Source organism: Pseudochaenichthys georgianus, chromosome 16 (genome assembly GCF_902827115.2).
Source record: "Pseudochaenichthys georgianus chromosome 16, fPseGeo1.2, whole genome shotgun sequence".
Taxonomy (NCBI): Eukaryota; Metazoa; Chordata; class Actinopteri; order Perciformes; family Channichthyidae; genus Pseudochaenichthys; species Pseudochaenichthys georgianus.
Genome location: NC_047518.2, coordinates 44613599 through 44630531, shown reverse-complemented (window position 1 = coordinate 44630531; position 16933 = coordinate 44613599). Strand labels below are relative to the sequence as shown.

The window sequence follows — 16933 nt, the reverse complement described above, 5'->3', positions numbered from 1 at the left end:
TCCCATGTATATATTTCCAGCTTTTAAATGGTTTCGTTGTGTATGTTTGTGTTACCTATATGAAAAATAATATCATTTTCAAAATCTGTTTTTACATTTTTTTGTGATTTTGGGTCCAAAATGTTCATATAGTAGAAGATCACTGCTCTAAACAAAGTCAAAAATCCTACATCCAAACGAAATAAATATAATTAATTATGATGAATACGTTAAGTCTTGTTCATTGTTTTTCACTTTTATTAAATGTTTGATATTTCCGGTGGAAATGGTGGACTATCGGACATTCAAAATGCAGCATATTTTCACTCTTACACACATATATTCTCATTTTACATACATACATTTTCACTCTTACACACGGATATTCTCCTTTTGCTCTCATGCGAAATCTACTAAAACAAAGTATGTCATGTATATTTAGTTTTCGTTGATGAGACGAGACGGACTAAGGTGTTAATGGTGGACTATCGGCAGTGTTGGGAAAGTTCACTTTCTACATGAACTAGTTCAGTTCACAAATTTTAAAATGAACTAGTTCAGTTCATAGTTCATAATTCAAAAATGTTGAACTAAAGTTCATGGTTTCAAAAATGAACTAATTTATAGTTATTTTTTCAATACGTTGCTGCGAGCTATTATTTGTCTCCTGTACGATGTTAATGGGATTTGGGTGGTAGTGGATCTGTTTTGGCTCTCTTTTTTATTCGCCACTCGCACATACCGTGAAAGGATGGTCGTGTGCTTATTCTCAATGTGCCGTTTAAGGTTTGTTGTCGACGTCGTCGATGTACGGACTTGCTTTTTCAAACCGGGCGGACACAGTTTACAGGCAAACGTTAGATTTTTCCGTCCGAGTCAGTACTGACTTTAACGTAAAACTATTTAAAATGATCATACGCCGACGTCGTAGAGCAGGGGTCTTCAACTAAAATTCAACGAGGTCCAGTTAGAGAAAATGTCCCCATGCAAAGGTCCGGAACATCAAAATGTCTAACTTGCTTCATGAATTAGTGTGATATATATTGAAGTGACCTGTAGCTTTATCAACGTCTGCATAATCAACAACTGACTGCCAATCAAATAAAGAAAGTACAATTCAAAAACAACAATATTTATTGTCAATTAACATTAAATACTGTGGATATGTGTAATGTTCCTCTCGGGCTGCATTTACAAATAAAATAGAGAAAATAAATAAAATAGCTTTTGAAAATATGTGCATCTTAAAAGTGCTTAATTTTAGATAAATAAAGTGTAGCAGCAGCTTGAGTGTCCCTTTTTCTTTGTTAACCGTTTCACATCATGACTTAACAGTTTCAGCCGATTATAGAACAATATCAGTCTTTACACATCATAACAATTGAACAGTTTCAAAGTTTCTCTTTCTTTCCCTCTTATATTGCAGTCCCCCACTCACTTTTTTAAATTCAGTGTGAGAATTGAGCTTGAGCTTGTCCTGCCAGGAGTTTGTAAATCTGGGCTGACATGGAGTCAAGTTGTACTTTTTACAGTATTACGGCTTCTACAGATGACATTTTTTTATGGATTTTTTGTCAAAGCACTTAAGCTATTCATTGCTATCGGGATGTTAAGAGCATTCCATGGAATATAACAAAAAGTGTATCTCGAGCCGGTTTCTGAAACTTACCTACCCCACCTTTAAGTTAAAAATCAAGGGTTTTTATTATTATTTACAGCAGGGGTGGGGAACCTTTTTCCTTTCAATTTTTACAACATCCTCCGAGGGTCGTACAAATTATTGAACTCAACCTTTGCTTAAAATATTGAAGTTAAAAGCATCAATCTGGTACACTTTGAGAGCAACATTAAGAGATCTATGGATACATCTCTCAACATCCATATGAAACAGAACTGTAAGCATATTTTTCTTTTTGGATATTTTACAAATCACTCCCCTTTTAAACTCTATTCTTGTTATCTTTAACAACTTTTTTGTTACCGTCATATAGTATTGTATACGAGTTTTTCATTTAGTCTCATTAATAACTATAATGACCATATCAAGGTGTGCCTTAACCTCACTGAGCTGAGGATATTTGAGCCTCTCAGGAGATAGCTCTCTTCCACCTGGTTGTAGAAAAGCTCTTTAAATTCGTTAGCATAGCTAGCTAACCAGATGCTAATAACAACAGATCGCCACTGTGTTTACAACTAAAGACACAGCCACGCAAACACTGCGGCATGTGTACGGCTCCTTATGGATTATTATTAGAGCCGGGACTCGATTAAAAAAATTAATTAGAGGCTTTGTAATTAATTAATCGAAATTAATCGCATTTTTAAAAATCGCATTTTTAAAAATCGCATTTTTAAAAATCGCATTTTTAAAAATCGCATTTTTAAAAATCGCATTTTTAAAAATCGCATTTTTAAAAATCGCATTTTTAAGCACAGGGCCATCTAAGCTAATTTACAGATGGCCCTGAGCCCAATAGAGATTGCCCTGAAAAATGCATGCGGACGAAATGGCACGAAGGGTTTGGGGGGCCTCCGTCCCCCTAGACATTTTTTAATTTTTGCAGGTCTTAGATGCTGTCTGGTGCATTCTCTAGACTGAATTATAAGATGAACCACCACAATATTATATTGTACAATTTCAATTGTATTCTTCATTTCACTTGTTTGTTTGGTCTTGTTTGCGTTTGCTCGCTTGCATGCCCTGCATAGCTTTAAGAAATACTTAAGATGTTGGTCAAAACACTTTCCATCGGATGAAGGCAAATGCCTTCCCAGATGGAAAAAAGTAGAAAACATTACATTCAGTTATAACTGCCAAAACAAACATTATTTACACTATTATGGCCCCTGTTAAAAATGTTTGTAATGTTAACTACTGTAAGTTGGTCGAACGAATGCCTCCTCATCCGGAAGCTGACCGAGCAGACCCGAGCAGCAGTCGAGAGGAGCCGAGCGCATCCGCGAAGCACACGTCAGAGTTCCCGTTAGCCGGCAAATCTAAATATCTTCGGTCAAAAATAATTTCCCTTTAGAGCAATACCGCTTCAGTTGCGCCACTTATGTGACAGACAAGAAGAGTATGTGACAGACAAGAATAGTCAACTCTAATGGTCTAACACTTAATGTGGAGAAAGAGATGTCCTGTATGGGTTGATTGTGCGTTGATCTGTTGGTAATGCCTCGGGGTTCCGGTGGGCATGTAAACAAATGCATAATGCTGCGCTATACTTTGTGGCCTCATCCAGTTGCATAGCGACACTTATTGTGTAGTTGTCTTTTAATAAGCAGGTAGTCCTATCATTAGCTAGAACTAGCTGGATCTGATCGATATGGACATAAACGCGAGTGAAGTCTAATCTGACGGGAGAGAGATCAGCTGCTGCTGACGAGTCGAGACTCGACACGCAGCTCTGCATGATCGCATGCAGCGGTGAGCGGAACAAAAGTAACACACACTTCAGGTTAGAATATCACACGTAGCTATTTTAATTACCTCTCAAACTACCTAAACTAGTTATACTGTAGATATGTTTAGTTTTACTGTCGGGTCACTCATTACTAGATCCGCGAGCTGCATGATACTGGCATAATAGATTGCCCGATCGGGCAACCAGCAGGTGAGGCTTCATTGCCCGAGCTAAATACTAGATAGCCCCGGGCCATCGGACAGTCCTTAATGTCGAGCCCAGTGACAATCCAGTGAGCCAGGGAGCTGGTTATTTTCTCAGACGTGGCCTGACTTATCCTGGCCCTGAAACCAGTCATCTGGTTGAGTGTGGGTTGGGTCAGGGTGTGGTTCCTTGCACTCGGAGTCGGGCTAACATCCACGCTAGCTGCTACATGCTTTGCATTGAGGTGATACTTTAGGCTTGATGTGCTGCGGCTCTTATCGACGCTTCCATCCGTCCGTTTTTTAAAACAAAATGTCCCATCCACGGGGCGACCAAAGTGGTCTCATCAGCTTGTTCGTTCATGTTTGACTATTGTTCACCGTGGTTTGTTGTTGTTTGAAGTCCCATGCTAAAGTCATGAACGTTAGTTGGTGCTCCAGTATAATCGGTACGCCTGAAACTCATCCAGTGAGAAACGTTCCGCTGTGCAAAAATAAGTGCGATTAAAATGCGTTAATTTTTTTAACGCGTTAAAGTCCCGGCCCTAATTATTATCCTTATATGCAATATTTTAAGGGCTGGAGCGGCGTTCCGGTGCTCAGCACTCCTTTCGGACGAGACATATACCACGTGAAGACACGGAAGACAGGTTACGCTCGTGTTGTGTTCAAGGAACCTGTCCTTGGCCAGGAAAAACAGGTACTCGCTTGTTTAATTATTTTTGCGGTCTAGATTTCTTCTTCTTTTGTGAAGTGAGAAGTTGTCCGTCAGTCGAAAACTCTTCGGTTCTCCACGAATTACACAAGTCACCCAAATCAGCGTTAAAAAAGCGGGAGGCACCGAAAAATCCCCTATTAATGTATTGATTATAGCTCGGTTCCGTATAGGTCGGCGTCTGGGTCGGATCGCGGTCCGCCTGTTGCCGACCCCTGCCGTAGAGTCTCACTCTGAGCGAGTGCTGCTGCAGCTGCTCTCGGCTTCGTCCATACTAATTCATTCATTCAATGCTCGCCGGTTCCGCGGTTCCACATTGTTTGTTGTGAGGAGTCTGATATATTTAGTATATTTATATTTTAGTGCGACAGCCAGGGGTGACAGGCGCGTACGCGTCACAGGCAGCTTGCTGTTGCCAGATTGGGTGGTTTTCCGCATTATTTTGAAGCCTGTTTACGGTGTGTTTTAACTGGGTTTTCGGCTGAAAGGCATATGAAATCTGGCACACTATTGAACGCCGTTATAATACAGAGCTGAGAATGAACGCACTTTTGAACGCCGTTATAATACAGTGCTGAGAATGAACGCGTTCTCAATTACGTTCATCTAGTGGAAATACAGTACGTTCAGTTCACGTTCGCCCAAAATATGAAGGCGTTCATGAACGATCGTTCATTGAACGATCGTTCATTGAACGCTTTCAGGTACATCACTGACTATCGGACATTCAAAATGCAGCATATTTCCCCCAAGTGTCTGTCAAAATGCATTTTACGTTTCTAACTTCTTGCAATATCATTATTTCCGCTCTCTTCACTCCAGAAGAGCGATCTCCCTGTGTCTCTCTGTGTGCGGGGGATCACAGGAGGAGGCTGTGGAATGTGACTCACACATTCCGATGGCCAATTAGTTTTAAAAAAAGGGTCCCCAACATACATAGGACACATGGGGGGTTGGGGCTGGTGAACGGTATGGTCTGCAGCACATCACGGAGGCATTTAAAAAGGGAAGACAATACATTCTGGAAATGTTCACATTAGGCACCTTCAAGTTAAACAATACTACTGTACAGTAAACAATTAACACAGTAAATTATGTGGATTAAATCACATTTATTTCGTTAAAAATAAACGAAATGACTCGGTTTGCATTCATAAAGAATGCACAAACGTGTTTAATCGTTAATGTCAGATATGTACCAAGTAAATAGCCTACATTAGTTCCTGCTCAAGATTAGAGTCAACTTTATTGTTATTGCACAGATTACAGGTAATGAGACAACGAAATGCAGTTTAGCTTCTAACCAGGTGCAACAAGCAGTAAAGTGAAAAGTAATGTTCACAATCTACAGAATAAAATAGATAATTAATTGAATGATGAATAAACAGTGGGTATGAAGGGTATGAATACACTAGATATCAGCCTGTGAGCAGTATGAACAGTGTTTTAATCGTTAATGTCAGATATGTACTAAGTAAATAGCCTACATTAGTTTCATGATGGATTAAACCACATTTATTTAGTTAAAAATAAACAAAATGATTAAATGTAGGGTGAATTGCCCTAATGTGGAACATTTTTGCATTTCAGACTTCGGGAATATATTGCGACATGAAGCCGATACAATAAATCAAAATCCAGTAACATTCTGAAATCCCCAGGATGTGTCCTAATCAAACCAAAAGAGAACATGCAGATATTAAACTCATAAAAGAAATGGTAGACATATTAGTACTCTTAGTGCCAAGTTGTCTCAGACAATCTGTTTTCCTAATGTGGGACAGTTCTGTGCAAAATGTGGGACACTGAAAAGTCTATATTAAAAAGCCTCAGTCACCTTCATTCATGTAATAAAAAAATCTCAGGCCAGTAACACTCAACGCTACAGTAAATGTGCAATACCATGCTATGTTACTATTTATAATGCTATTGTTGTTACAACAGAAGATGTTTTTATTTAAATTGAAGTTAAATGCATCAATCTGGTGCACTGAGGGCAAAATTAGTAGATTTGTCGATACAGCTCTCAACACTCATATGAAACAGAACTGTTCTTACAATGTGAGTTGGAAGGTATTAAATTACTATGCATATTTTATTGTGTAAACACACAGCTGATCACCTGAGAGCTGCCGTTTCATTCAGAGCGTTTAAAAAAAACGACGGTCTGATTTCAACAACTCAATGTGTGATTATTATAGCAGTAATATTTTACACTAATAATACAGTAAACTATTAACACTGTACATATTATTGTTTGCCCGTGGGATTAGGGTGATCGGTAGTGAGAGCCGCTGCATTTTCCTCCGGTCGGATGTGAACAAAGCGATTATTGTTGTTGTAAACTCACGTGGATTCAATTTAGTGCATTCATTTCAACTAGCGAACATATGATACATTAAATGAATGCGAGGATGACGATCGAAAATCGTTTGTTTGACCCTGGATGCATTTCCTGATCTAAAAACATAGCGATGGTTTTGTACTTACGCCAACGTGAATTAAACATTATTTTGTTAAATAAAAACATGGTGATGTTTAGTAAATGATTACATGTCTCTTAATTAAGCACAGAATATGATCCTATCCGTGATATATGGATCTTAACAAATATCCGCAATATCAGATACCTGTAGATCAGCTGTTTATTTCACATGAGTTTCAGTGTGGCAGCTTTTCACGGCTCCCCCTGGTGGATCCATGATCCATTGCAGCTGGTTTCATTATAATTAAATGTATTTATCAAGGGGGCGTTTCAAGTCCTGCGGGGGTTTTCCTTTTCAGCAGGGGCCCACCCCGTGCCGATCACGGACCCGCACGGGTAGGCGTCTGAAACAAAGCGCTACATCTGTAGGGGTGTAACGGTTCACAAACATTTCGGTTCGGTACGTACCTCGGTTTTTTGGTCACGGTTCGGTTCGTTACAGCAGAATTTTTTTTCACAAAACAAAAACATATATTTTTTTATTATTATTAAACTGTGAATAATGTATTCACTCAAATAAATACAAAATATAATAAAATAAACATTAAGGTGCAGCATTTCGATGAACTGAAATAATCTGTATTTGAACTTTACAAGTACTCACAAAACATAAACCATTAGTGTTGGGTTTTTAATTATTATTAAACTGTGAATATTCACTCAATAAATACAAAATATAATCAAATGAACATTAAGGTGCAGCATTTCGATGAACTGAAATTATCTGTATTTGAACTGTACTAGTACCTAAGCAGCCAGTTTGACATTATGACTTGCTTGTCATTGTATTTTCATGTTTAAAGAAAAATGAACTTTTCCACATTGCTTGCCAAAAGGGCAGATATGCTGGCACTAACCATGTCTCCTGCTGTGGAGAAAACCCTCTCGCTAGGGACAGAGGTAGCAGATAGCCAGGTAGCGCTTTGCTAACATGGCAACATAAGGATATTTGGCGTTTGTAATAGCTTTGGCTCGGTCTGAACTCTCTGCGAGTGGTGGAGGCTTAAATGCTAGTGGGAGTTGGGTTTGCACTTCAGTCTTTTGGTACCGGTGATATTCACGTTCGGGTGATGCCTTTTCAAGAGTGTGCAAGTTTGATATATTGCCAGCCGCGTAACCAATTTTAGTTGAACAATGCCGACAAACAGCTTTGGTTTGGTCCACCTGTCTTTGTCCGTCATCCTTGTATGTAACTGCAAAACCAAAATGTTCCCAAACCGGAAACTTCAATGGTGCTGGAGGATTTTCGAGCTCAACTTTATCTGCGTTCGTCATTAATTTTCTACAGTTCCTCAAATTACTGACTAAATTTGAACGCATCCCTCTGACCAGCTCTCATAGCATGCCCTCTCATCCAATGAAATGACTTGCTCGCTCTATGACGCGATGAGCCCAATGTGAGGAAATTACTCTGAATGCTGCGACGCAGCACCTGAGTTTACTTCCAAGAAGTAATTATTCGGTACCGAACCGAAGGGCCCGTACCGAATAATTTCGGTACGGGTACCGTTACACCCCTAATGGTATGAGATCATCGGTCATTGTAATTACGAGGATATACTGAAGCTGCAGGCGGTAACAGTAGGCATGCACATTAACGGTGAAAAGCATAGACCTAACAAAGAATGTGCTGTGTGTATAAAGGGAAAGTTCACTCAAACAAGGAACAGAGGTCCCACAGAAAAAGTAAAGACACCACTTGAGCTAGTTAACACAGATATAGCCGGTCCAGTAAATAATGAGTCCATAGGTGGCTTTAAATATATGCAGTCTTTCACAGATGTGTATACAGGGGCAGTGTTTGTTTACTTTCTCAAAGCAAAGAGTGACGCACTTCAGGCCACAGAGAAATGCCTTGCAGATGTAGCTCCGTATGGCAGCGTAAAATGCCAGAGGTCAGACAGCGGAACAGAATTTACAAATAGAGAGTTTCAGTCACTGAGAAGGAACAAGATAAGACACGAGACGTCCTGTCCTTACTCCCCGCACCAGAACGGGATAGCTGAGAGGGAAGGGCGCACTCTTTTCGAAATGGCTAGGTGTAAGCTAATAGACGGTAACTTACCTAAGAGTCTATGGCATTATGCGCACTGACAGGAAAAAGGTGTGATCTAGCCAGGATGCACAAGTTTGGGTCAGTGCGTTATGCTTACCAACAGGACAGAGGAAAACTCGAGTCCAGGTGTGAGAAAGGACTTTTTGTAGGGCATGACAAGGGCAGCCCTGCTTTTCTAGTCTATTATCCCGGTAAGGGGAAAGTGCAAAAGCACAGGTTAGTAAAGTTTGTCACAAAGACAACATGTGAGAACGAGACACAGACACAGGAGCCAGAGCTGGACTCCAGAGTAGGGTGTGAGAAAAGAGAAACGCCACAGCCTAGTGTACTGAGCACAGACATGCAGACAGACGGTCAACAGCCACCGGAGGATGATGGCGAGAAGCACCCTAGGGTGACGTCACGTGCCTCATGCAGTGGGAGATATCCCCCCCGGGAACATAAACCCCAAAAGTATCTGAAAGACTATGCCCAGAGAGAAAGTGACGAGGATGACAGTACACTTACCAGCATAGATTACTGCTACAGAGTAGTGAGTGGTGTACCTCAGACCTTTAAAGAGGCCATGATATCCCCTGAGTCAGGAAAATGGGAGAGAGCGATGGATGAGGAGATGAGGTCTCTGGAGGACAATCATACTTTTATTCTAACAAAGTTACCCGAGGGTAGACAGACAGTGGGAGGCAAGTGGGTGTACTCAATCAAGGAGGGTATTGAAGGGCACGACAGGTACAAGGCCAGGTTTGTAGCTAAAGGCTACAGTCAGAGGGAAGGAATAGACTACGGTGAGACATTCTCCCCTACAGCTAATCTGACCAGTGTACGGGTAGTTATGCAGAAGGCAGCCGAAGACGACTTGATTTTACACCAGATGGATGTGAAGACAGCCTACCTGCACGCACCTATTGATAGGGACATATATATGGAACAACCTGAAGGTTACGAGAAGGAGAGAAGCTAGTGTGCAAGCTAGAAAAATCCATTTACGGCCTGAAACAGTCTGGGCGAAATTGGAACGAGATGCTTCATACATGTCTAATTGAAGACCACTTCATACAGAACCCAGTAGACCCCTGTGTTTACACAAAGGAGTCAAAAGAGTCAGGAAAAGTGATAATTGTGTTTTGGGTGGATGATTTGATCATCGCAGCAGACAACACTAGAAACCTAGAGCAGGTGAAAGGTATGCTCTCCACCAGATTCAAGATGAAGGACCTGGGCAGGTTAAAACATGTTCTAGGCATGGACTTCGAACAGTCTGCCAGTTGTGTAAAAATATCCCAGAAGAGATATGTGGAAAAGATCCTGAATCGTTTTGACATGCAGGAGTGTAGAACTAGGGAACTAGCGAGGGCTTCAAGCCTATAGTGACGCAGATTGGGCGGCAGACGCCACAGACAGGAGAAGTACCACAGGGTATTGTGTGAGTATGGGTACAGACAGCTCACTAGTTTCATGGAAAACAAACAGCCCATTTGTGAAGCCGAATATATGGCTCTAGCCTTGACAATACAGGAATGTATTTATCTGGAACAACTGCTCGAAGGAATGGATACCTATGTATATAAGAAAACTGTTGTTTATGAAGACAACCAGGGAACCATTGCACTTGCCAGAAACCCTGTGTGCCGACAGAGGTGTAAACATGTGGATATAAAATATCACTTCATTAGATCTCTCATCGGAGAAGAAAAGATGACACTGGTTTACTGTCCTACAGATGACATGGTTGCAGACGCTATGACCAAGCCTGTCTCCAAACTGAAATTGAAAAAATGTGCAGGGGTCATGTTCGGTGTGTAAAATATTGCCTATTATCATGTAATATTGACTACCATGTTCTTTTGATGTTTTGAACTGTTATTTTTCTTGGAAAAGTTGTACAGTATACACGTCATTCATAAGTGAGAGTGTTAAGTGTAAGTATTAATATGTCTGCATGTAACTGCACTATAACTGTTCCACAGTAAGAGGGCGCTATAGGCGTAAGGAGGCGCAGCTATTGTAGCTGACGTCAGGTATCAGGTATAAGGGATTGTTCCCTCCCCTTCTATCTCTCTCTAGCTCTCATGAAGAGCAGGTCAAGTGGGGCAATGCACATATGAAAATAAACCACGCCAGTTAAGGCTAAAGAAGACCTCGTCGTCATGACCAGTTTATTGCTGTATGTGACTCTGTCAACATACTACCTGCAGCAAGTGCTGATAAAGGGTCTAAAGCAGACCTGGGCATTGTACGGCCCAAATACGGCCCGCGGGATAATTCTGACCGGCCCGCGAAAGATTACATGATAATTAGAAAATAAAACATTTTCTAATTATCTTATGGGTGGACTAAAACCGCATTGCTTTTATTTTGAAGCCCATTTATTCTCACAGTGCACGCAATCATGCACGTCAACTGTGCACGTGAAATGCGTGTCTACCTTCCTTGTCACCCCTGAAAAATGCGAAAATGTCGGCTCATGCCAAAAAGAGGAAAGTGGATGCCGAAAGCAGAACTTTCAAACAAATATGGACTACTAATTTTTTCTTTACTGAAGTCAAGGGTACACCTGTGTGTTTGGTTTGTCTGGAGCATGTCGCCGTGTTTAAAGAGTACAATTTGAAACGGCATTACGAGACGAAACATGCCGTGAAATACAAAAACTTGACTGATGCCGAACGAACGAGGACATCAACTGATTTACTAGCAAAGCTAGAAAAACAACAAGGCTGTTTTACAAAGCTGAAGACAAAGTTGCAATTAATTTCAAGGCAACTAGGCAGCAACAATCTCGAACACATGAAAACCCTGAAAGAAGTTAAACCATCAGCTGATCACCGGCACAGGTACTCATCCATGTTAGGAGCACTGCATGATGAATTTTCAAGGCGTTTTCAAGATTTCAAAAAGGTTGAGGATGAAATGCTGCTGGTTTCCTCTCCCTTTACCTGCAGTGTTGATAGTGCACCCACTGATGTACCGCTTGAACTCATTGACCTGCAGTCTGATTCACTACTGAAAGAGCACTTTAAATCAGCATCACTGCTAGAGTTCTACTCTGCTCTCAAGGAGGAGAACTTTCCAAACATGAGGAGACATGCTCAGAAGATGTTGGTTCTCTTTGGATCCAACTACACATGTGAACAGACATTCTCAGTCATGAAGTTTACCAAATCCAGGTACAGATCCTCTCTCACTGATGAACATCTGTCAGCTGTGCTTTGCATCTCCACCTCAGACATTCAACCTGACTTTGATGGACTTGTTAAAGCTCAACAAAGACTGGATTTCTCACACTGAATGAAAAAAAAGAACTGAAGAACCCTAAAATGTGGGAATATAACAAGTGAAATGGGACACTTGATCCTTTTTTTATTTGTTTTGCACAGTTCTGAAAACATTAAATGTTTAATATAGGCATGTAAAGTCAAAAAGGCTACAAAACTGGGACACTTTTCTTTACACAGTTACACAGTTCAGTGACATGTCTTGTTTATTTTGGCTACAAAGATGATGTGATGTCTTAAGAAAGCTAAGTATATGAAACTCAAAATGCCCTTTGTTATTAATGTGACTGAAAATGAGTGAAATGTTTCACATTTTGGAAATTATATTTGAATAAATTATATTTTTGAAAGCTAACCTCACATTTTAATTGCCAAATAATAACATACACTCTTACCAGCGGTCAAAACAATGCCATTTACTGCTTTCTATTAGAAATAAAATGTATATTATGCATAATTGAGTTCGGCATTTTGGCCCGGCACTCCAAAATATTTCCAGTTGCTCATTTGGCCCCTGGGAAACATAATTGCCCACCCCTGGTCTAAAGTGTTATTAATGTGATAATAAAGTGCTACTCAAGAGTGTAAAGTGTTAATTAAGGGTAAAGGGAACAGACCTGCTCTGTGTATCCGAAGCCGAGGCTGTAAAACAGCGTCCAGAAGTTTCTGGAGTCTCTTGTTCTCCTCTTTGGAAAGAGACAGCTCCTCCTCGTACTCGGCTATCGTTTTTTCAAACAAAGCAAATATCTCTTCAGCAGCAGCAGTGAGTAGTTGCTTCTTCAACGACAGCAGCATTTGGACTTTACTCATGTTTACTAGATCACCTTTTCCTGCAAGCTCCGTTAAACACACCGTTTCTCTCTCCATCAAACTCTCAATCTGACTGGCGTTGCTAACGTGTTTCAAGCTAGCATGCTAAGCTAGCTCCTATAGTCCGAGGTAAACACTCCAGAAAAAAGAGCACACAGTCCATTCAGAGGTTTATCCAAACACACAGATGATGAATCAGTAGAGCTGGAGCTCACACACACTTTCTCAGGAACACAGAGAAAGAGAGAACTGTAGCGACGAGACGCCGTTACCGAATAAAATGTGGGACGAACAACTGGTGATATCTACTTCTCTTGTTTTTGGCGGATTGCAAACAACTTAAAAAGGTGCCTACCGCCACCTACTGTACGAGTGTGAATCACCACATCATTCCAACTCTTTAAACTATGATCTAAACAAAATAAAAATAAATCAATCAATAAAACCATGAAATAAATAAAACAAAAATACAAATCCATGTTCTTTCCTGACCTAATGTTAAATAATGTTTCCGACCCCAGTTAGTACAGTAGTACCCCAGTTTCACTCAATAATTTAAACAGTGCCTTTTTGGTAGCTCTTACTCCCTCTCCTTTTGTTCCCACAACACCAACAAAACTCCATTCCCTCTCTGCCTCTAAAACGTTAGCCTTTAATTGTTCTCTTTCAGCTTTATAGATGTCACAATGTAACAAGATATGTTCCACATCTTCTTTTACTGCACAGTTCCCACACTTGTTACTGTCACTTTTCCCCCATGATATACAGCGTACTATTCAAAGCTGTGTGATTTATTCTGAGTCTAGCCATCATGATTTCCTCCCTTCTGTTTCTTTCTTTATGAATATTAATTGTAATTGTACTTTGTGATAGTCCTTTCTGGTCTTTCTCCCACCTTTTCTGCCAGATCTCCATCCATTTGTTCTTAATGACTGCTTTTCCTTCTCCAAGTTGAACTGGTAATGTTATTTGCTTTTGTAGTGCACTTTTTGCTAATTTATCAGCACACTCGTTCCCTTTCACCCCTCATGTGCAGGCACCCAGCAGAACTGCAGATCTATACCACCTCTGTGCAGTCTTAACAGGCTATGATTCAGTTCTATGAGAATGTCTTCTCTGGCAGTTGTTGATTGTATGCTTTGTAATATGGAAAATGAATCTGTACATATAACCACCCTATCTGGTCTGACCTCTTCAACCCACTGCAATCCTATTATTACAGCAAGCATGTCTGCTGTATACACTGATAATTGATCAGACGCTCTTTTTAAAATAGATATTTTAAAGTCTGGGATGTATAAGCCAACTCCAACACACTCTTACTTGTTCTTAGAACCATCTGTATAAATGTGTAGGAAATTGTAGTACTTTTCGTTCAGATACATACTTGTTTTAATTCCCACTTCATTTATTTGCCACTCTTTATTCCTTTCTACAATACTCATATCTATTTTAGCTTCTGGGGAAAGCCATGGGGGAACACTGCTAAATGGGGTTGCTTTGGCAAACGTGTATTCTCCACTCCATATGCCCTCGTTCTCTCCTTACTCTTCCAGCCAAACCCACGTCCCTGGAATTTTGCATATTCCCAGCAATCCTGTAATATTATATTTGAAATATTTTCTTCTCCACTTCCTTGTAGTCTGACCCAGTATGACAGAGCAAGTTTCTCTCTTCTGATCTCCAGAGGTGTCTCTCCTGCTTCTATCAGAACTGCATTGATAGGGGATGACTTTATCGCTCCAATACACAGCCTCAACGCTTTATATTGTATTCTATCAATTTTTAAAAGCGATGTTTTTGCTGCTGCTCCATACTATACAACCATAGTCTATTGTGGACCTCATAATTGATCTGTAAATGTCTATTAATGCTTGTTTATCTGCACCCCAGTTGCATCCAGCTACAGCTCGCAATACATTTAATACTTTTTAGCATTTTGTTTCCATTTGATTAATATGCATTTTCCATGTATATTTGCTATCAAACCACAGTCCTAGGTATTTTAACTCACTCACCTTTGTCATTGGACGATCATATAGTGTTAGCTGTTGGCCATCAATCTTGCGTTTGTTTGTAAATGCCATGTAGCATGCATGACTTGCTTTGATATTTTCAATCCCCAGTTATATGACCACCTCTCCACTTTTTGAATCGCTCTAGCTATATTCTCCATTACGTATGGGGCATTTCTTCCCCTCATCCAAATATCCCCATCATCTGCGTATAGAGCCGATTGGATGCATGTGTCTAAGCATGTAAATATGTCATTAATCATGATGTTAAATAATATTGGACTGACTGCACTCCCTTGGGAATACCATTTTCTATTTCAAAATAATTGGAAATATCTGCTCCAACATTTACTCTAAATGTCCTGTCTGTTAAAAAGGTCCTACCCAATTGTGCATTCTCCCTCCAATACCCATTCTACTCAATTTGATCAGTAACCCATCCCTCACCTTTTCAATGTCAAAGTACACTATTGCCATTATCTCTTTCATTTTCAATGTTTTTTCCACATCGTTACTCACTCTTACTAATGCATCTATTGTGGACCGCCCTTTACGAAATCCGCTCTGAAAACTACTCAGCAGCCCTTTCTGTTCCAGTACATGTGAGAGCCTACGGACGATGATCTTTTCCATCCATTTACATAGGTGTGATGTAAGAGCTATTGGTCCATAGTTACTAAGGTTAGCTGTACTGTATCTTTCCCTGGCTTATTGAATGGTAGCCCGATTGCTGTTTTCCACACACTTGGCATACCTCCTTCTCTCCAGATTTTATTGAAAAGACTCAGTACCATTTTCATAGTTTCCATAGGTAACTTTCTAAACATAGCATAACATAGCTGGTCTTGTCCTGGGACTGTATATCCTGTACCTTGTAAGGCTATTTTGAGTTCTGACATTGTAAATTCCACATCCAGAGCTGACCAATTATCCTGTCTCTTCCCCTTCACGTTTTCATTCTCTGCTAGTAACTGCTGTTTTTTCTGTCTATGAATATCACTGAGATGCTCCCCACTATGTACTGCTGCAAGTGTCCTTCCTAACATATCTGCTTTCTCTTTATCTGTCACTGCCAGCCTCTCCCCATCAACCAAAGCTGGAATTTTAATGGATTTCCTTTTCTTACTCATCTGCTTAAACATGGACCAGACATCTTCCTAATGTTACTACTCTGCCAATGGTAGAACACAATTCTCTCCATGTTCTTTTTTTGGTATATTTTCTTGTCCTTCAAGCAGCTGCCCTTTTCCTTTGAAACTCTAGAACATTATTTTGTGTCATGTTTTTCTTTAATTCTCTAAATGCATTATTTCGCTCTTTAATAGCCCTGCTGCATTCCTCATTCCACCACTTTCTTCCTACCCTTGATTGTTGTTTTGGGTATACTGTTCTCTGCTGCATTTAGTATATGTTGCTTTATTTGGCTTGTAATTACCTCTATGCTTCCCTCTGATGTTAGCAGGTGTACCGACTCCTCACACCATATCCTAAATGTCCCCAAATCAGCTTTAGCAAAGCACCACCTGCTTATTACACCTCTTTCCTGCATATATACATTAGTATTCATTTTAGTAAGCAAACAAATGACATCAGTTATGGCATCACTTACCTGTCATAATGTTACGATGTGTGAAGCAGGTAGGACCCAAATGCAGATTAACGTGAAATTCCTTTATTTCAAGGCTAAAATGACAATGACAGAACAGAACACTCACAGAGGACAAGCCAATACACAAGACGAACCGACAAAGACAGACAGAAAAACCAGAACTTAAATACACACAAGACTAATCACACAAACAAGACACAGGTGAGGAGGGAGGAGAAAACACAGGGGCTGTGGCCCCTGTGTGAACACAATCGGGTAATCAGACATACCAGGGAAACTAACGACAGGAGGAAAAACACAGGGAAAAGGACCAGACAATAACCCAGGAGGAAAACATGACAGAGAGAACAGCAACAACACCCAAACCTAGACATAGAAATGT

General features: G+C 40.3%; 1 protein-coding gene across 2 annotated transcripts in view; it reads right to left on the bottom strand.

Moving 5' to 3' along the window:
- The window catches only part of LOC117460950 (zinc finger protein 583-like), a 33229-nt gene extending 16585 nt beyond the window's left edge, over positions 1-16644 (bottom strand). Inside the window, exon 1 of one of the 2 annotated variants that reach the window (XM_071205992.1) lies at positions 16552-16644. In XM_071205992.1, the coding sequence (XP_071062093.1) occupies positions 16552-16558 (7 nt within the window). In that variant the 5' untranslated portion in view covers positions 16559-16644. Of the gene's footprint in view, positions 1-12734; positions 13204-16551 lie in introns of those variants that run through there. The other variant, XM_034102600.2, reaches the window with a different exon arrangement.
- Positions 16645-16933: the final 289 nt, after the last annotated feature.